Genomic DNA, 22,500 nt, shown 5'->3' with positions numbered 1-22,500 from the left:
GCGACTCGTGTGAAAGCGGGCGCGAGCACGGGAAAAATGAGCTGCGGGAACAAAGATGACAATGAAGGAGTGCACCTCTGAAGAGACACAGCACGCACAAGATCACAGAGACTGAAGCAGAGAAGAGGCAGAAAATTGCACACGAATCTGTTTTTTTAATATATTTTACATACCGTACGACACACTCTCACCTCTTCACTCCTCTCCACTTCTGCTCCTCTCCAAGCCGTCTCGCTCTCTTCGCTCCCTCACGTTCTCTCGCTCTCGCTCATTCTCTCATTTTCCCTGCTCACTCATGCACCCTTTCTCTTCCACTAGGAGTTGTTTTTTTTTCTTTTCTCATCCTCTCCTCCTTCTTCGTTTCTTCACCTCTCTTTCTCTCTGTTTCGTTCTGTCTCTTTCGTTTTTTTTTTTCTTTTTTCATAGGTGCTGTAGCTTGGAGGCAAGCAATGTGGCACTGGAGTCTTCAAAGACTCAGAGCTTATCAAAGAGACACAGCTCTAACCAAAGTAGCGAGGACAAGACGAGGGGGAGGGGACTTGGAGAAGCGAAGACTGGGGAGGGTGGTGGTGGATGTGGATGTGGATGTGGATGTGGATGTGGATGTGGATGTGGATGTGGATGTGGATGTGGATGTGGATGTGGATGTGGATGTGGATGTGGATGTGGATGTGGATGTGGATGGGGTGGTGGATGTGGGGTGGAGTGGAGTGGAGTGGAGTGAAGGGAGAGGAGAGGAGAGGAGTATAGAGGAGTGGAGTGAAGGGAGAGGAGAGGAGAGGAGAGGAGAGGAGTATAGAGGAGAGGAGCGGAGAGGAAATAGAGAGAGGAGAGGAGAGGAAAGGAGACGAGGAGAGGAGAGGAGAGGAGAGCAGAGGAGAGGAGAGGAGAGGAGAGGAGAGGAGAGGAGAGGAGAGGAGAGGACAGGGGGAAGAGGAAGCAGTGGTTTAGCTGGGAAGAGCTGAGGGGAAGAGGAGGAGTGGAGGAGAGGAAAAGAAAGAGGAATAGGATGAGTGGGGCCTTGAAGAGGAGATGGTACATGTGGAGAGGTAACAAGCAAGAAAAGATGAAATGTAGCTGCACTGCATTCCCCCTCCAGAGGAGACAAGGGGCCGCGATGCACCAAGACAAGACAAGGAAGAGCTCTTTTAAGCACCTTATCTTATCCCGCTACTTATTTATTTATATCCTGCCTTTCTCCCTCTCCCTCCTGTCCTGTTCTCGCCCCCCACCCCCCCTCCCCCCCTTCAACCAACACCTTCGCTAACACTAGCCATTTCGCCGCAGACATTTTTAGCCAGTGGAAGAAGAAGAAGGGGAGAAAAAAAAAAAGAAAACGCTTCACTTAGAGATGATTCAGGGCCGACGGGAAAAAAGGCTGCAATATTGTCACAGTGAAACCCTGCATTAGAGCGGCCTGGTTCAGACTGGGGGTATCTAGCTGCCACTTCAGATGACGAATCTGCCTGTTCGCACCATTCCGTATGACAGGATGCAGGAGTGATGGTGTGAATGAATCACTCGTGGAGGAAAAACCTTCATGGGCGCTTGCACGCTCTCGTTTGCTCCTCTCCTCTCCCTCGCTCTCTTGCTCCTTTCCTCGCTCCCCTCCATTTCCCTTCGTCTCTACACTCCTTCGTTCGTTTGCTTGCTTGCTTGCTTGCGCCCTCACACACTTGCTACCTTCATGGCTCCATTGCCTACAGGCTTGAAACAGCCCCCTCCCCTCTCAGCTCTCAAACGTCAGATCATCATGTACAAACGTACACGTGCACACACACACAAGCACACACGCACACACGCACACACAGACACACACACACACACGCACACACACACACACACACACACACACACACACACACACACACACACACACACACACTTTCACACTTCAATATATACACATAAGTCACACACACCACACCGCAATCCTCCCCATCGCACTCCTCAACACCACACCACACACCACACCACACACCACACCACACGCCTGCCCACCGCACTCCTCACCACCTCACTCCTCACCGCACCCCACCTCCAATGCAGCACCTCTCCCTCCGTCCATTTGAGCATCACTTCTCACCTTGTACCACAGTTACCACGGTGACGGGCAGAAACACCCTGAGCCTGGCCTCACGCCTGCTCGCGGCGGTGCGAAGGCATTTAAAGCTTTGGGCTACATCACCACCGCCCTTCACCCCAACAGAAGGCAGAGTGAGACCCACTTCCATCCTGTCATCGCCATGCAGCCCAAACTCGTTTGTTATCATTTGCTATCTCTCCTTCCTTCCTCCTCGCTCTCTACATCTCCCTCTACATCTCCCTCTCAGTGTGTGTGTCTCTCTCTGTCTCTCTCTCTGTCTCTCTCGCTCTCTCTGTCACTCTCACTCTCTCTCTCAACCTGTTCTTGTATTCACCACTCGCACCACACTTACAAAGAAAAGGTTATATAGCCACATGAAAGAATAAAATATGTGAAAGGTATACGCCATATTTGATCTTTATATACAGCCGGGAGTTGGTGTGTACCACTTCTAAAAGTGTGCTAACATCATGCTGGCCGTAACGGTGCCAAATTGTTGACATAAATATGACGCTTATAAAACTTGGCCATAACCACACTGCCGATATGATGATGTGTGGAAAACACTGTATCACCACTTGGGCTGAAGTGTTAGCAAAGCTGTTCGAGCTGCAATAGCGCTCGCGAAATTAAAACCTCATCACACAACACGCGACTCATACTTGTTACAAGCAAAGAAAACGTCAACTCTTTCAGATTTAAGTGGTGATCAGAGTCCCGGAATATTTATATTTATTCCTATTGTGAAACGGTTAATTTAACTGTACCGGCATGTACAGCTGTGAGAACCACCACCAGTGTACACCTCAGATAGTGATAGTCTACTTGACACTGGACTTATTCTTTATTTACTGTGTGTGGAACTGCAGAGTTTCAAAAAAAAATATTCCATTAAACGAAATGAAATTCTGAATTCTAGAAGTGTATCTTCTGGGAGACAGCTGGACCTTACCCATCTGTCAGTATTCTTTCTGTTTGTTTTCAAGTTTTTTTTCTCTGTTTTCTTTTTCTTTCCTTTTCTCCCCCCTGTACTTCAGCCAATTCCTCGGGCCTTTCTAGGGCCTGGGGGCAACTCTTCTCATCCTCTCTCTGAGGATAAGGTTCCCTCTCTCTCTCTCTCTCTCTCTCTCCCTCTCTCTCTCTCTCTCTCTCTCTCTCTCTCTCTCTTCTCTCTCTCTCTCTCTCTCTCTCTCTCTCTCTCTCTCTCTCTCTCTCTCTCTCTCTTTCTCTCTCCTCTCTCTTCTTTCTCTGTGTTGACTCCCCAAGCTCCACAGCCTCCCCATACCCTCTGACTATGACGCACATTCAGCTCACCTTCTATCACCCCCCTCTCCCCCCTTTTCGACTGTCACTCTGCTTGTCATGTATTCTGTTACAGAGGTACAGCAGCCTCAGCTGTCTGTATTTCCCTTGCCTAGCCTATATATGCCTCGGATCTGCAGCTGTAATGATAGAAAGCCAATGGATGGATTCAGTTGCAGAATATAGCCTGCAGTGGCCAGCAGGTTCAAATTATGAATTGATTTCTCCTTTTTTGTTGAGTTATTTATTTATTTTTTCTGGTTTCAGACAGATGTGGCTACTTAATGACTGATTTGACTGTGTTAGCCCTCGTTCCAAAGGCAGCGCATTCCTGGTCGCGCCATTTGTGGACTGATGAAATAATTTGCTTTTGATGCCAAAAATAAAACCATAACAGCCTCAAGCAGGTGCCAGGAATGCATTGTTTAAAATCCCTTACGGACCCGCTCAGCAACTGACACAGGCCTTCAGCCCCCTAATCATCTCGCCGGTATAATATTTCCTGAAAACCTGCTCCTGCCTTCACACCCCTTCCATTCCAACCGCAAATCTGAATTCCCCATCTGCCTGGGATCATAATGGGTAATAATGGCCATGACTTTCCCCTAACCGCGCTATTTCTGAGCCCAGCCTGCCTGATTATGTTAGCGTAGGCTACTCCGCTCACACCCCCCCCCCCCGTTGTCGAGTCACCTGCCTCTCCCATTACTGGCCTGCCTGCTCCGCACCGCACCGCACCGCACCGCACCGCACCGCACCGCACCCCGCCTCGCCTCGCCTCGCCTCGCCTCCCTGCCTGCCTGTCTTGCCTGCACGCACATGCACACAGCCTCAGGTACATCAGGACCCAGGACGGAGCTCAGACGGACTCCCTCACCCGCCCCATTTGGGACACGGAGGGCCCAGAGAGTGCACTCTCCGAGGAGACCATTTAACATTTAGCAGGGCAGAGCAGAACAGACCAGGAGAGAGAGAGAGAATGGAGAGAGAGAGAGAGAGAGGCAGAGAGAGAGAGAGAGAGAGAGAGAGAGAGAGAGAGAGAGAGAGAGAGAGAGAGAGAGAGAGAGAGAGAGAGAGACAGAGACAGAGAGAAAGAGAGAGAGAAAAAGAAAGCGAACAAGAAAGAAAGCGAGTAAGAGTGAGATGGAAATAGAAACTGAAAAAGGGAAAGAGAGAGTGGAGAGTGTATGAGACAGAAAGAGTGTGTGTGTTAGAGATAGAGAAAAAGAGAGAGAGAGAGAGAGAGAGAGAGAGAGGCGAACAGAGCAGAGTTGAGGAGAGGAGAGCAGAGGAGAGTATGCTCTTGATTCCCATCTGCATTGCTTTAGCTGGAGCACTCGGGGAGAGCGCTCGCTGACTCTCTGGAGCGATGCCTAGAGGAGCCGTTTAAGCAAGAATCCATATTTAAACAACTAAATGCCCCCCTTACATTTAAATAGTTATAGTGTCTGCCTGCCTGAGAGACCTTTAATCACATGCTACAGAACGAGCACTCCTTGAGAATAGCACTGCTGTACTTTCCCCTTCATACCTGTTGACTCCTCCGTGGCAGACGCCCGCCGGAAGAGTTATTCTGACCTAATTGAAAGATCACTTTTTTATGTTATGATTGTTGACAAGTGCAGAACGCCTACTGTGAAACGGAAGGTCTTATCAGTGTAATTCAGACTAAAAACGGAGGTTTTATCCGGCGGTGGAGCAGAACTGGTCAACCATTTCTTTTTTACATAAACCTACAAAAACATTATTTGCATTCTACTGTATGTCAGCGGATAAGATTTTGGAGGGAAAGTCCTGTTCCTTGTTGTTTTACAGCTACATGAAGGATTGTCATTTGCATTTTCTGCTCAGCTTCATAAAGCACATTTTTGCGAAAGATAAAGCAATGATATTTGGACATCTGCATTTGCACACTGTGTGTTCTCGTTTCTCTAAAGATCAAAGAATACATTTTAGAAAGAGGAATACATTAAGAGTTTTTACCCCAAGACAATGACTGTTATGGCAGTGTTTTTACTCTCACGCTCTCTGTCGCAAACACACGCACGCACGCACGCACACATACACACACACACGCACACGCACACGCACACGCACACGCACACACTCACACACACACTGAGATACCATACTCTATAAGGATACACACAGTCTGTGGGATAGAAAGACCATGCTGTGATTGACAAGGAATCCTCTTGGACCACCAACGAATATTTATCGAAGTGAAGAATGGTGCATTAAAGTAATCATGCTTTGAGTGATCGGCCATTGTTGAGTGCTGTTCATTCATTGTTGTTTGTAGGCCTATGCGTTCTGAAATGCATTTTGCTCTGGCGTGCACTATAGATTGACTTGCTTGACAGAACAATCCAGACTACCGCCCTGCTCCAGACCATTTAAGAACTTATTTACGAAATCATTTCATTCTAAGAGCTTGTCCTTCGCTGGTAGATGGATAAACGACCTTGGACAAAAAAGAGCAGTGAAGCCATTTCAAGAAATACCTCCCTTTCCTCCTCCTCCCTCCCTCCTCCTCCCTCCTTACTCCACTTCCACCATGTTAAATGGATAAATTAGTACATGGATAAACATACTTGGTGTGAGGAGGAAAAAAAGGAGAGGAGGATGAAAGAAAGAAAAAAAAGAGAAGGAACCATTGACAAGAGCACATTTGGCCTGACTAACAGCACTGTGTTAATGGTTCCTCTATGTGTCTTAAATGGATGTATTAATGAGCCTTTTATACGTGTGGGGAAATGGCTGTTAATGGGCACAAGAGTGAGGTGGATGGGAGTAGGAGGAGGAGGAGGAGGAGGAGGAGGAGGGGGAGGTGGATACACGCTGTGGCCGGAGCGGAGGTGAAGTGGGGTGGGGTGGGGTGGGGTGGGGTGGGGAGGTGCAGTAGGGGCAGGGTTGCCAGATGAGGCTGATGATTTCCAGCCCCAAAAAGGCTCTAAACCCGCACAGAAGCACAAAATCCCGCCCAATTCTATTGATTTCTATGGCAAAAATTGGGCGGGTTTTTCTGCCAAATGCCATTTTTACCCGCTCACGGGCATCCCAAGCAGCCCAATTGGGCAGGAAACAGCCCAGTCTGGCAACACTGAGTAGGGGTGTGGAGGAGGTTCGGGGGAATGGGGTGAGTTATCGATCTCCGCTGGCCTTCTGCAGCACAGCACAGGAGCAAAGCCGGACAGGGCAAATGGAAGCAGCTTTTTTTTGCTGTCTCAGTGATTTCCACAGGTTTATGAGGCGTGGAGTGGAGTGTGGGGGAGACTGCCTATGTGTGGGAGTGTACTGTATATATGACTGGCTGCCGTGTGGAGTGTGTATGGCTGCTTGTCTCTCTGTGTGTGTGTGTGTGTGCGTGCGTGCGTGCGTGCGTGCGTGCGTGCGTGCGTGCGTGCGTGCGTGCGTGCGTGCGTGCGTGCGTGCGTGCGTGTGCATGTGCATGTGCATGCGCATGCGTGTGTGTATGTGTGTCTATGACTACTGTGTGGAGTGTGTATGGCTGCTTGTCTGTGCGTGTGAGTGTGTGTGCTGTGCGCGTGTGTGCGTGTGCGTGTGACATCTCGCGCGTGTGTGTGTGTGTCACTGTCAGCTAGTGTGGGCATCTATGTGTGTGTACTCGCGTACGTGCGTGCGTGCGTGTGTGCATGTGCGCGTGTGTGTGTCACTGAGATCTAGTGTGGGCATCTATGTGTTGCGGAACCACACTGGCAGCGGCATTCGTCTTTGGAGTCACGCGGCCTGTTCAAATTAGCGGGAGGGAACCTTCCCACTGTTTTACATTTTATGTAAGAATGAGCAAATTAGCTGATATCTGCCTTGTTATTAGTCCTTTAGTAAAATATTAACAACCACTGAGTTTCCTGAAGGGTGATATTACAAATTTGATGGTCAATTAGCCCACTTTTGTGGTCCCGTAGTTATAATTAGATAAAGACATGGAATTGAATACTCAGCTTCTTTTTTTCATTTATTTTCTTCTTATGTGTTTCTTTTTTTTTCCTTTTTTCTTCCTTCCTTTCTTTCTTTCTTTCTTTCTTTCTGCCTTTCTTTCTTTCTTTCTTTCTTTCTTTCTGTCTTTCTTTCTTCCTTTCTTTCTTTCTTTCTTTCCCTCTTTCTCTCTTCCGTCTCTCAGCTGCCTCATCGCAGGGTGACGTTTTCCACCACCAATCCGGTGCAGGATCTGCAGGACTCCTCCCAGCAGAGTTACTATGACAGCGGCCTGGAGGAGTCCGAAACCCCCAGCAGCAAGAGCTCGTCCGGGCCTCGCATCGGGCCCTTGGCCCTGCCCGAGGACCACTACGAGAGGACCACCCCTGACGGCAGCATCGGAGAGATGGAGCACCCCGAAAACGGTAGGCAGTCCTCCCAATGTTGTCGTTGTGGTTGTATTGTCATCTCTTTTTTTTCAGTCTTATTTTGATTATTATTATTCTTTTTAAGTCAGTTTTATTGTGATTCCGTTTTTTTTTTCTTTCTCTGTATATTGTATTACATTTTGCTGCTTCTGGTACAATTGCCATACACAGCTTTAGAGAAGGGAAAGAGAGGTCATCTCACATGGGGTTCTGGAGCACCGCAAAATGCACTTTGACTCTAAAGCCAAAGAGCCAGGCTTGATGTTTTGGCAGCCAGAGCACCACCCACCACAACCCTGGCTGGTCACTTTATCACACCCACCACAACCCTGCTCACTTCATCACACAACTGAAAGCTACCACTGGGGCAGGAGCCATTATTTCACTCTGGAGAAAAGTGCACTGACAAGGGAAGCTTCTGGAGCGAGTTTGCCTTCTTCGCCACTTTGGTCACTTTTGGTCAGAGTGTAGGGACTGTTATCCAGAGCGACCTACAGTTGGGTACAGTGACAGCCAGGCCCTGGATGTGCAAGTGCCTTGCTCAATGAGGCTCCAGGGAGCTACAGCCTTCAGCCAAGGGCGAGGGTGCAGCAGAGGTCTAGTGAGCCACTTTCTCACCTACTTTCTTATGACCGGTGTGGGAATTTGAACCAGCAACCCTCCGATTCTGAGACTCCTTTAGACTTACACTACTCTTGCCCTTCCAGCCTTCTACTTTATCTCTTCTTAGCCTAGTATTCTATACTATTCACTGCTCCTCGATTATTTTTTTGTATCTGTCCCTGCTGTCTCTATCCTGTCTGAGCTTCTCTCCCTCCACCGTTCCCTTTTTGCTTCCATTTGTGAAGTGAGCTTTCGTTTCATGACCGTGCTCGTGGAGATGCTGTGTTTAGCAGCACTAAAGGTACTCCTAATTGTTTGCTGTGTGGTGGCTGTTGTTTTATTTATTTATCCTTATCCAGTCTCCCTTTTTTTATTGTTTGTTTTCGCACAGGCGAAAAATATATGTCTGTTGTGTCAGGTGTTGAGTCAGCAGTGTCTGTGTGGGACGGCTCCCATCAGCAGCCCCTCCATCAGAACTCCAAATCATTCTTAATGACCCTCTCACACAAGTGTGCTAATTAAAAACCCCAACTAATGGAGCGTTCGGACTCCAAATAAATCTGCCTTCTGACGTCCGACCCAGACAACAGCAGTCTGCTAGTAAACAGTTTTCCCGTCTCTCTCTTTCGTTCTTTCTCTCTCTCTTTCTCCATTTCCTTTCTTCCCTCTTTCTTACTTCTGTGCCAAGCTTTTCCCCCCGAGACTCCAGCCAAAGCCTTAATGTACACATGGCCTTGCTATCGTTTGGTTTGAGCAGATTTAGCTGACTTTTTGCCTGTCTGCGTGCAATGACAGAAAGAGCTTAAATCAGTCCGACGGGAACTTGGAACTGATCAATATCAAATATGACACTGCTGGCTAAACTTAAAGAGTGACACGCACACAGGAGAGTGCTAGACTGGTTCACCGGAGGCCTGTATCAGCATAGCCTTGGTTTTGATCATAGTGGCTGCAGGCAGCAGGCCAAAATGGGAGTCACAATCAGATCCGTGCCTAAAGTGTATGCACACAATGCTACAGCAAAAACATCCCATCCAGACTGGTATTACCTTCACGCGACACATCTATACTTCAGGCTGTATTGGTTGGGATAATTTAACCCATAAATTAGGCGTTTTGCCTTCTTTTAATTTCCATGCTTGCTGCTTCCAATTTTGTTTACAAGCAATTGCCAGAGTGTATTAGCATGTTTAGCGCCGCTAACATCGCGCCTCTAATCATTCATTTTTTGTTATTTCAATAATGAAGGGTGACAACCAAAGGAAACGCAAACAAATTTATCCGGACACTTTACCCAGCGTGCGTTTAAAGTCTTCGCTCATTTGCACACATCCCTACTATATTAAAGGGTGCAGCAACAGTATACACGCCCCATCCCTCTCCTCCCCCACCTAAATATTCCCACACAAAAAACAAAGCAGAAAACTGTTTTTTCCCCTTGCAGTCTCAGATGCAGATGCTCTATAGTAAGCCATGGCTGTGCTATACAGTCTTCTTCCATCATCACATTTCACCGGCGCCTCCTACGGTATACTATATATACTTTTTTGGTTGGCACTGCTGATATCCTGATTGCCCCATCCATCACCATTGTCATTTCCGGCTCCTTGTCTATTGTAACATCATTCTCCATGCACCTCGGGCCCTCTTCAACGCGGTATATCCGCACTCATACTGACCCGGTGCTCACTCGCTTCCTCCTCTTCTCCTGCTGTGATTAATGCGCTCTCTGTTTTTTTTCCTTCTTCCTCTTCTCTAATCCAACCCCTCCTAGATGCTGGTATTTAGCCACCAACCGTAGACTACAATACATGACTTAAGCACCAACTGCCAATTTTACATCTTTTACGTAGCTGCTTGTGGGTTAGGAATAGGCAGGTGTTCATGTGACCACTGACTATCCTTATCCTTTACCTCCTCCACCCTCGTAGTCTAGTGTAGCTTTGTAGTGTAGCTTTGTAGCCCTGGTAGGCCTAAGACGGTCATCAATCACCGTCTTGTCAATGAATGATATGCTCTATTTTTGCCTGTGTGATGTTCATTGAGAGCTATGATGCCCTTGAATTGAGTTGCTGAATCGAGGACAGCACAGCGGCCTAGACACTCACTAAGCCTGAGTCACAAGTACTCAGGGCCTGGCCTGGTCAGCCGGTTGCCATGTCAACACGCTGCGGTCTCACCATTTGTTGTGAGAGGGGATCAGGAAGTGGGCAGCCTCGGAATATATATCTATGTAGCCTCTTACTGCAGATGGGGTCGCCGGCAGGCCTATTCACTACTTGCTGAAAATACTCATCATAACAACATTGCTATGACAGCACCGAGAGCCTTAAAGGTGCACTGTGTAGGATTGTGGCCAGAGTAGGTATTGCAACAATGCTGCTCATTGAAACTGTGCTGCCTATTGCCAAATTGTATCTTTTTATGAATATTTACTAAGGCAGGCCATATACTTATATTTACTAGCATGACCAAAGTACGGTAAGTTTTGCAGCTCAAAATGCCTATTTCTGAAAATTCAACATGCCAGACCATGGAGAAGATCCCCCCTTTTCATGAATGAAAAGTCATAATGAGTAGTTAGAATTTGATGGTGGTGGTCAGTATTTGTTAAAAAGGTAACATTTAACATTTATGAATGGGCATCATGAATTCTTGAAATAAACAACTAAAAATATTAAACATTGCACCTTTAAGTAACAGATTAAGACATAGCCATTACAATTTTGGTGACAATAAGGTTGTACGATAGACTCTGCGCTAAGGGGCTAAGTCACTCTTGTTAGAAGAGTGTCAATGAGAGTCAGCACAGTGTCGGTTACCAGCTAGCACTGGCCTGGCTCAAAGACTTTTTTCAGCTCAGACGTCAAGTGGCACAGCAAGATCAAATGGCCATAAATAAATTAGTAATCGGTGGTTGATATGCTGCAATGAATATGCTTGTTAGATAGTCCACTAAAAACAAACGAACAAAACAAAATCCAATACAATAGTGACACCAGCTGTCGTTGCGCCAGAGAGAGTAGAGAGAGAGAGGTTCCATTGGCCCATTGTTTCCGGGTTCTATTATTGGGGGGGAAATCCCCCTTTAGGCAGACCTAGGCAGACCTTAGGACTGTTCTATCCAATGCTAGGAGCATTATGACACGCCCCTTTAGGCAGACCGGAACCTGGTCACAGGTGCCCATAGAAACCTATTATGTTGGCATATCTCTATACTTAAAGAATCTCTGGTTGCGCTGTCCTGACGTGTGCTACTGCTGAAACGCCACTGACCCATTTATATTAAATCACTCTGGTAAGAAGTGTGTCAGTGAGAGCCAGCACAGTTTCGGCAGAGATTCTTTAAGTATAGAGATATGCCAACATAATAGGTTTCTATGGGCACCTAACGTGACCAGGTTCCGGTCTGCCTAAAGGGGCGTGTCATAATCCTCCTAGCATTGAATAGAACAGTCCTCAGGTCTGCCTAGGTCTGCCTAAAGGGGGATTTCCAATAAAACCCGGAAACAAAGGGCCAATGGAACCTCTCTCTCTCTCTACTCTCTCTGGTTTCGGTCACCAGCTAGTACTGGCCTGGTCCAGTGCTGCCAGATTTGTCTCACCAAATCCCGCTCAAAAACCGCCAAAATGCGCTAAATTCCGGTCAATTTCAACAAATTACATTGATTTCTATGGGCATAAAACGGCAGAAAAAAATGTCAATTGGCCAAAATATCCTGTTTTTACCCGTAGACGGCCATCCCGAGTAGCTAATTGGATGGGTAACTTCCCGATTTGGCAACACTGGCCTGGTCAGCGTTGCCGTGTCCACACACTGCAATCCCACCATACATTGCGACCAGCGTCTCTATCTGTCTTGAAACCCTGCTTAGCACTTCATCAGGGAGAGCCATGATGCCCTTGAATCGAGCTGCTCAATCAGGCGCAAGAATCGCAGCCAGGATATTCACTTAGCCTTCACTTCGCTAGCCTGGTCAACACTGCCGCTTGTCAGCCTAGCGCCATGTCGGCACAATGTAGCCTCTCCATCTATCTTGAAGCCCTGTAGTTAGCAGTTCATCAGTGAGAACCACAGTGCCCTTGAATCGAGCGAGCTGTTCAGTCGAGCACAGAACGGCGGCCTGCACAGGGCATTCACTAATCTAGCAGGGCTTGACATTAACTTTTTCACCCACTGGCCACTGTGGCTAGTGGTTTTCCCAAGTCACTAGCCATTCAGGTATTCCACTAGCCACAGATTTGATATTGTTTTTTTTCTTTATCATGATGGTGTACGTCTAACCTCAGAAGATGAGGTGCTAAAGCAAGATTAGACTATAGCTTTCTACATGGAAGTATATCAAGCAAATAGAAATGGAGTTACTGAGCTTTTTCTTGAATTTAATACAAACAGTTGATACACAAGGGGCAAACAATAGAATATAGGCTATGATGCGTATGTCATACCAAGGAATAAGCTGCCAGCCAAATTGGCTAGTGACACTGAAAGTATTACTAGCCACAGGCAAGTTTTACCAGCATTTGGCCGGTTGGCTGGTGCCAGTGCCAAGCCCTGCTCTCTAGTCACTAGTCCTGCTCTAGCCATGTCAACATTGCCAGTCTGGCTGTGTCAGAACACTGCAGCCTCTCCATCTATCTTGAGACCTTAGTTAGCAGTTCATCAGTTAGAACTACAATGCCCTTGAATCGAGAGGGCTGTTCAGTCAAGCACAGAACACAGAGAACAGAAGCCTGGCCTGTGTACAGTCTCTTCTCTGGGCTGGTCAGCTTGGCTTTCTATCAGTCTTGCCATGTCAACATGCTGCTAGCCTATCCTGTACTGTCAGGGCACCAGGAGGCATAGTTGTATAAAGTAGACGTAGAAGTAAAAGTATTCATACAGATGTAATTACAACACTTGAGGTGTAATAGTACAAAGTTGAAACCATTTAATATTGTACCACTAGTGTTGTAATTACATTTGCAAGAGTGTGTCTACTTCTACTTAAAGGTGCGCTGTGTAATAGTTTTAGTAGTTTATTTCCAGAATTCATTAAAAAGATCAAATCTTGCAGTAGACAGCAGAGTTTCAATGAAAAGCACATTTCCAATACCTATTTTGGCCACCATCCTACACAGTGCACCTTTAACACAACTCTAATAATAATAATACTAATAATACTAATAATAATAATAATAATTTTAATTCTATTTTTCAAATATGAATTCTATTTTTCAAGTAGATGTATATCAGTGGGAGCAAACGCAGTAGCCTGAGCATTCCGTAAGCCTCACCAAGTCACCAATGTGTCCTGGCTTGGTCAGCCATGCCATTTGAACAAGCCGCTATCCCAATTTGCATTGTGAGAGAGGGGATCAGGAAATGGGCAGCCGCTACTATATCTAGCTATCAAGTAACCCTGGAGAGATGTTCATTACTGAAAGCCAACACAGCACAGCACCCTGAGCATTTGCCGAGGCTTAGTCACCACCAGTGTGCCCTGGCCGGGTCATCTGTGCCATGTCCACATTGCTGTAATCCTACTTTGCATTCTAAGAGGGGATCCAGGGAAATGGGGCAGCCTCTGTATCCATCCATCTATCTATCTACCAAGTATCCCTGGTGAGATGTTCATCAGTGAGATCCAACACAGCAGCCTGAGATGAGCATCCGTTAAGCCTCAGTCACCAGTGTCTCCTGGCCTGCATGGTGGCCATGCCCGGCCCCAGCCCTGGTCAAGATGCCACACTCCCAGCATCTCATTGTGTGGTGACGGGGATCAGAGAAGTGGGCAGCGCGTTGGCTCAATGGATGGATGGATGGCAGCCTCGGCTCGGCTGGGCTCGGCTGGGCGGCAGGCTTCCTCCCTCCCCTCCCCTCCTATCCCTATCTGTGTTTGGCCAGATTAGTGTGCCAGCTGGGAGTGTAATGACGAGTAATTCATACGAGCTGATGCCGTGCCGCGGCGCTTGTTCTCTCCAGTGAGCTGACTCTTGTGGGCCTGTCACAGTCCCTGGAGATAACTTGGATGCCATGCGGCTCTCTTCTTCCTCTTCCTCTTCTTGTTCTTGTGCCTCTTCATCATAGGTCTCATGTGACTGAGCAATCCCCTCAAGGTTAATATATAATATATCTATCCATTTTCCCCCTTCCTTCCTTCCTTCCTTCCTTCATTCCTTCCTTCCTTCCTTCCTTCCTTCCTTCCTTCGTTCTCTCCTCCTCCCACTCCTCCTCACTCTCCCTTCTTTCTCTTTTCCCTCTCTTTCTCTGTCTTACTCCCTCTCTTGTTTTTTTTCTCCTTTCTCTGTCTCTCTCTCACATTCTCTCTCCGTGACTCACTCAATCACTGGCTCACTCACTCACTAACTCACTCTGGGTCTCTGTCTCTCTGTCTCTCTGTCCCTCTCTCTCTCTCTCTCTCTCTCTCTCTCTCTCTCTCTCTCTCTCTCTCTCTCTCTCTCTCTCTCTCTCTCTCTCTCTCTCTCTCTCTCTCTCTCTCTCTCTCTCTCTCCATCTCTCTTTGCAAACTCCCACTCTGCTACATTTCTCAGACTATGCATGAGAAACCGTTTATATATTTTGAGTGTGGGTGTGTGTGGATAAGAAATAAAGTTATTCACCTCCACATTAGTATTCACTGAGTGCTCCGACTCCTCAACTTACTCCAATGGAACTAACTGCTCAATCAGTCCAATCAGGAAGCAGATCCTTTTTTTTGTTTCCTCCCTTGGACCACATTGGAAATTTGCCAGGAAAACACACATTCACAACTACTAAGACCATATGCCGAGCCCAATGCTGAATATTGAGAATTTATATCTGCAGATTTCTTACTCGGAGCAGTCACCTTCAAGAAAATTCCACTCCCCCTCTTTTTTCATGTCCTCCAGCATTTACATCTGTGCATACCACTTCATTTCTGCACTTTCCCACCATTATGGTAATGTGATGCATAATAATCACTGAAATATTTTCCACACACTCACACATGCAAATACACTCACGGCCGCACGCAGGCACACATAGACACGCACAGACACACGCATGCACGCATGCACGCACGCACGCATGCACGCACGCGCGCGCACACACACACACACACACTCATACACACGCCATATACATACATATTCTAGCACATAGGCACAAAGTCCTTCTACCAGTTTGTCAGAGCTTCATTTGGCACAGCACATTTGCACCTTCTTTTCTCTCTTGTTTATTTTTTTTACCCTCTGATGTACAACATGGCATCCTGCAGATTCCTTGAAACCCCCTGGAGTGGGAGGTGACTGTCACTCCCACGGAATTTGACGAGAGCTGGGAGAATGTTCTGGAACTGGGGGACAGAGAGACTCTTAGAATCTCTTGTGGGGGTGTCATCTGATTGCCTCCTACATTTTTTCCTCTTCTACTCGTCTAGGAAATGATAATCGAAACGCTACTGCACAAATTTACCCATCAGAGCATGTATTATATGTACTACGTGCTTCTCTCTATCCCCCACCCATCTGAATTGCCCACATCCCACCTCTAAAACACCTCCCTTTACACATTATAGTGTATATTATGATTGATGTTTTTCCTCTTCAATTCATTTCACTCTTTTACTGTCTCTTTCCCTTCATCGTCTTCAGTGGGGTTTTTTTTCACACTCCCAACTCGGTTGTTGTTTTCACTCTGGTCAAACAGCTCGGATAAGCTTTGGATCAGAAGCCCCCATGAAGAACACAGAATTGGCTTTGTTGTTGGTGTCAGGAGGACAAGCCTGTGTTTTGGAGCTGTTCAGTGCAGAACCCAGAGACAGATTGAGGTGAAATGGGCTCTTTGATTTGACTGAGTCTGATGTGGAACTGAGCAGTTCTGACAAGGATTAAAAAATAAAATCCTCACAGTCAAACACGCACGACTCAGAGTCAGAGGCTGGAAAAAGGAACTGTTAACCAGAGAAAGACCTAATTAAATCGTGATTGTTTTACCGAAGGGAAAATTACTGTGAGAGGCAAACATTTCGAAATAAAGAGGGATGGAAAAGGGATATAGGAAGATGGCGCTCTAACATAAGACTCATCTTAAGGCCTTCTCTGCCACCTGCACAGCTCTTTCATATGTTGTTTTCATATCTATTTGGATTTTCTTATTTTTATTTACACCCCCTCCCCTTTCCTTGCCACCCCCAACCCCAACCTCCATCTTCTCTTATTTATTTTCTGCTTTTGAAGCTGACTGACAACATGACAGGCGGGAACTGGTGGAGGCTTTTTGTGTGTGCCGTCGTGTGTGGTGATTGACAAGCAGAAAAGGGGGTCGCCGAGTGCCTCACGTGTCACCGCGTTTAAGCGAAATGAAAAGCAATATATGAACTCTCACTCAGGCTCCCCCAGTCTTTTCTGGAGGCCCCACCACTGCAATGACAAATGACTCACAGGGCACACAATGCAAGGTGGCCGTTGGTAATGTAAAATCTCCATTTCAAGAGTGCATTGGCATCCTGTAATGCTAACCCCCCCCCCCCAAAAAAAAAAGAAAACGGGGGAAACAGCAGTTAAAAAGACAATAAAACAAAACAACTTTTTTTTCTCTCATGAAGATTAATGTTGGCCTTTCCCACAGCCACTTCCAGTCCCTTCATTTCCCTTTTTTCTCCACTTTTTCCGTTTTGTGCCTGCATGTCAAAGTCAAAATGTTTTCATTTCATGGTCTATTATTCCAGGAGAATGGAGTATAACCATAGAGGAGTATAACCATACTTCCTATGATGAAGGTGCCACTTATTCTTTTCGCCCCCCTTATTCAGATTTTCTGCAGCCCTTTCATTCAGCATCCATTATACTGTCTCACATCCTCCCAAGACAAAAATCAAACTCTTGGCTCGCAACTCTGGTCAGCACTTCTTATTTTCATTGGCACGGATGCCAAAAGTTTCTCATTTTCCGTTCCAGAATGTTACCCTTGGTGGCCATTTTTCATCAAGTTATTAATGTGTTTTCTTACCCATTTTCTGTTTTTGTCATACCATTGCCTCTCTTGATATTGTTTTGGGTGAAAATATTGGAGCTTAGCATTTGATTTTTAAAGCTCATTCATAAAGGTGCTACTGTATCTATGAAGACATTTTCCTGTTCAGAAATTAATCAAATGATGGCAGTAAGGTAATGTGAAAGGGAAAAACAATTTAAAGTTGTGGAAAAAACACCTCTCAGTCCGTTCAGACTGCTGTGCCCTCCTTATTTTATAAATTTACCTCTAACCACATTTTATCCTACCCATATTCAAAAAACATGCAAGACGAAAGTCCATGGTGGGAATGAACTCTGTATTGTGTTGGGCATGCTCCCACTAAAATTAGCATGCCAGCAGGTGTGCTGTGCTGTGCTGTGCTGTACATGGCCATTTGAACATTGAAAGAGGTGGTAATGCGTCACTGCAGTAATTGCAGGCTGCTAGAAACCAGCGGCTATTACACATGCTCTATGAGTCAGAAAGCATCATCAAATCAATCTGAAATATCTAGAATAACACTTTTTCCCAAGGATTGTTCATGATTCAAGGTAGGAGAATCTCACATCATCTCTACCGGATGTGTCATTGGGCAGGATGTGTCGTTTCACAATGGGTCTGACTGTTTACATTTAGCATTACCAGTGGTGTAGTGGGGATTTTTAAAGTGGGTTTACACAACTTTTAACGTCATCAAATAATTAGCCAACTTATCATGTCAACCCTTCCAACTGTCCTTAATCTACACAGTCATTGCTTCTCCGTTTTCATCTATTTGGTCAATCACCTGCAATACTGCTATGTGATCATTCCTTTTTGTATTCAAACATGGGCAGAAGATTTTTTTAAAAATATCTCACTTAAGGAGAAGTGGGTGGACTGCGTACCCCCGCGTACTATGCCCACTACACCCCTGAGCATTACCATATATTGGCACCCCAACCTGTACCCTTCAGTCGCCTCTGTCATTCCAGCTTCTCAAGGCCTTTTGTCTATCCTTTTAACTGTTTGCAACATTAAGCTCAGACGCCATCACTGTGAACATTACGATCAACTGTGCTCAAGGTGTGTGGGCCTATTATATATGGTTACTTAGAGGTCTGCTTGCCCAGACTAAATAATTGTAACATCAATATCAGCTACTGTTGATAATGAAAGTCTGGGTAATACTGGTCATGAATATATTGTATCATTGTGTGTGTGTAACACACTATTTTGACAAAACCAGTAATGTATTTATTCAACTGCAGCAGATGTAGTGACCCACAACTGTACTAATAAGGAGCTTTCTTAATAAGCTTAATAAGCAGTCTTCTCGACATTAAGTCTAGGGCATGATTTACCTCATTACTGTGCTCCTGTCTTAATGCAGTGTAATTCTATGCCATTAGGTCTGTCTATGCTCATTTCTGCACCACCCTAATTTGTTCAATACTGAAACATATGTAGTGTAAGTCGTTTTATAAAAACGTGCTTTTATCTTGTGCGTACAACAGATATTGTCTTAACCCTTTGAGGAGTACCATCACAAATATGTGATTAGAATTTTGCCAACATTTTGAGTTCTCATTAGGATGTCATAATGTATTTGCAAGATTTTTAACACAGATGTCTATGGGAGCTGTAGAGTGTTCCAGTAAAATTCTAGAAGAACCTCCAGAAATTCCTTACTCACATAGTCTATGCATTGTGGAGATATCCTTTGTGTTTATTGAAATATTGTTCAAAATGTTACTTTTCAAAAGGGCTGCACTCATTATTGCTGAGCACTGCATAAGGCTGCACTGGATGTATAAATGTATTAACCCATTGACGCCTAAGGCACCTGCAAAAAAAGGGTGCTGAATGCCTGAGCCCTTTTAAGAAAAGCTGCCCTCAGCCTATAAAAACCTAAATATCTCTGCTTCTGAAGCACATAAAAATATGTACTAAGTTGCATTTAAACGCTAAGACCCTCATCTTTCATTAGAATGTGTTCATTCATCTCAAACAAACAGAATTTTTTAATTAGGTTGTCTCAAATCTCATGAGCCTGAGTGTTGCGTAATGCAGCTCCAGGCACCAGGGACAATATTACGCAACGCAACATCAGGCATCAATGGGTTAAACAATGAATGTGTATTATATAACTAACACCCCATTAATACAACCTTCATTGGAATCGACCGTTGTCAAGAAAATGTCCACTGGGCCGACAGCTTGACACTCTTGAGCATGAAGTGATTTAGCTTACTCACTCACAACTAGAGATGCACTGGATCCTGATTTTTAGGATCCTGCCGGATCCGGAACCGGATACCGGATCCTACGAAAGGGTTGAAACACATAGCCTACTCGCACACGTGGGCCCTTTTAATCACGTTGGCTGAAACTATTTTGACTGAAAAGCCTCGGCTACCGGATCCTGGATCCTGGAACCGGATCCGGATCCTGTGAAAAACCCTATTATCCTGCCGGATCCGGATCCGGAACATCTCTACTCACAACTAAGTGTTACCTCCAGTGCTGCTCCTTTTGGAAACAAAGTGAAGAAAACTAACAATGCTCTGCAGGGGCAGCTCAATTCGCCACAGCTTTATTTATCACAAAAGGATCATTTACAGAATTCAAGTTGGCATGTCCGCGCTGGCAGGCTTTCAGATAAACTAATTAAAAATTTGCATTCAGCACAGTTGTGCAGTCGATATGACAGTAGGTGCCAAGGTAATTAGTATCCCGAAATTACCAGTCTTTCTCTGAACAATGAGAATAAGGATTCATTGTTTTCTGGAAGGAATCATATGCATGATGGCAGTGTTTCTCAAACGGCTGCAATGCTACAATACCTGCTTTGTGTCAATGCCTCAGTAGGCGCATCTGCAAAAGTCTATCTTCAATAACATTACTAATTGCGCCAGCATTGGAAAACAAATCTGCGGAGCGAATCTTCGACTGTCATCTGACTATACAGCCGCATTACCTAAAGGTCAGTGCATGAGAAGCTTCTTTCTATCTTAATTAATTGTATTTATTAGTATTATTTGTGAGCGCTCTCTCAGCAGGATGCATCTTCTCGGCAGCAACTTATTCAATTCCGCTCAATTATTGCGTGTGATGAAACTAGCAGCACATAAGCACACGCAATCAAACGATATGTGGCCACTTGCCAACATACCCCCCCGCTCTTAGATTGACACATCTGTGCCAGAGCATTGCCTCTCGTGTCTTCACCTAGCGGTTGCTTCCTGCTACGTTGAATTATCTTCTTCTTCCTCCCTTTGCCATATCCTCTCTAGCCCCTGGCCCCGACGTTCTTTTTCATGCATTATGTCTTTGATCACCAATGAGTCTTACAGCCCTGATGTAATGCTGGGTAGGGGATGGAGCGTAAGAGGGGCTTGTAGCAGTAGCAGCAGCAGCAGCAGTCTGTGCTTGAAGACCATGGGGTTCATGGCTGCTTATCTTCTGTAACCACCACCGCCCTCCACCCTCCACCCCTACCACTGCCACAAATCTCCACCCACTCCCCTACCCCACCACCCCTACCACTGCCACGCATCTCCACCCCTTATCCCCCAGCCTTATCCCCCTCTCTCCTCTCCTCCTACTCCTCCCTCTCTCCCACTCTTGTCTTCTCCCTGGGTTGTTTCCCGCTGAGAGAGGGTTCAAACGGGTTTTCATAACATCTCTGATACCACATTTGGTTCTTGTGTCATATGATCTGTAGTTATTGATTTCCACAGCCTCCCTGTCGGCAACGGCAGCAGACTCCCGGAGCTTGTTGTCTTAGCGCTGTAGTCTTTATTCTCTACATACCCCCCCTTTTCACTGGCCCATACTGGGAGCTATAGTGCATACATGAAGTGCAGTGTATGTGTGTGATTTAGTTAATACGACCTGGATGTTACTGTGTCCGTATGTTTATCAGCATTTTGAAAAGCCTGGTTGCTATTCATCTCAATTCAGTTAAATCACCACCCCAAGGCCCAATTAAAAAGAACACACACATACTGTATACACACACACACACACACACACACACACACACACACACACACACACACACACACACACACACACACACACACACACACACACACATGCACACACACATGCACACACATAATCAATAATATCAATGAAGAATAATAATAATAATAATAATAATAATAATAATAATATAGATAATAATGATGATAAAAATATGTGATATACGTAAAATTCCGCTTAAGAGATGATGTACTGAAGTAGAGGGTTCCATTTCTCTTGACATTATTGGCATTTTTTTTTCTCCCTCTTATATTCACACAATTATACTTGGTGGGGCAGAGATGTCAAGGCGAGCAAGTTAAAGAAATCTTTGACAGCTTTTGAAAATCCTTAGAGAAATGTTTAACTCCCCAGCCAACTTTGTGGGAAAGACCATGGAGTTCTATTAATTGGCTTCCCCCAGCTCCGTAGAACATATTCTGACATAAAGGTCTCTCAAATGTGCTCTCCACGGGGTAGTTTCACTTAAATTAACATGTGGTTTCCAACAGGTAATGGCCAACTTGGTCTGGCATTTGCTGTGTGAAAAACTCCTTTCATAATTTGCTGTCATAAATGGCACTTAAGTGAAATGCAGTAATGGGACATTAATGAAAACAGACCTGACCGGTGGGCGAATAAACACAGAAAAATCTGAAGAGTGCTGTCCTTTGCTTCCTTCATTCATTTATAGACCTGACCACCAATTAAATAACATTATTTTTCTCTGAAAGCGTGGTACATACAACATGTCAAATCACGCGGTCATAAATCGACATGAGGAGCAACAATTATAGTATATAAATTAGTTAACAAGCCTAAAGGGTGACACGACTAATTAAAATGAAATTGTTTTGAGGCATTGCCTTAATTTCAACGATTCAATGCCTCAAAACACGTTGGCTAATTGCAGACACAAGACGAGCTGAACAACACAGGTTAAAAGCAGCAAGGCTCCGTGCGCGCACTGTGCTACATAATAAGCATCTGGGTTAACAAAGTGTTTTAAATATCGCGAACCACAAACCTCATTTTCTATTTATAACGTTTGTCAGGTCGAACACATCAGAGCCATCTGTAGGGCTACGTAAATGCCTTCGCGTGCTGCCTGATGTTTATTTAGAGTGAAGTAAGTGCTCCTCTAAGTGTTCTTC

General features: G+C 45.5%; 1 protein-coding gene across 1 annotated transcript in view; it reads left to right on the top strand.

Annotated features, from left to right (window-relative positions):
- The window catches only part of pcdh1a (protocadherin 1a), a 144,972-nt gene that overhangs the window by 92,630 nt on the left and 29,842 nt on the right, over positions 1 to 22,500 (top strand). Inside the window, exon 4 of the mRNA XM_063202866.1 lies at positions 7,533 to 7,752. Coding sequence (XP_063058936.1) covers positions 7,533 to 7,752 — 220 coding nt within the window. The remainder of the gene's footprint in view (positions 1 to 7,532; positions 7,753 to 22,500) is intronic.

The sequence above is a fragment of the Engraulis encrasicolus genome, chromosome 7 (assembly GCF_034702125.1).
Source record: "Engraulis encrasicolus isolate BLACKSEA-1 chromosome 7, IST_EnEncr_1.0, whole genome shotgun sequence".
In the NCBI taxonomy this organism is placed as follows: domain Eukaryota; kingdom Metazoa; phylum Chordata; class Actinopteri; order Clupeiformes; family Engraulidae; genus Engraulis; species Engraulis encrasicolus.
Note: the sequence above shows the minus strand (reverse complement) of the source record. Positions and strands in the feature narration are given on the sequence as shown.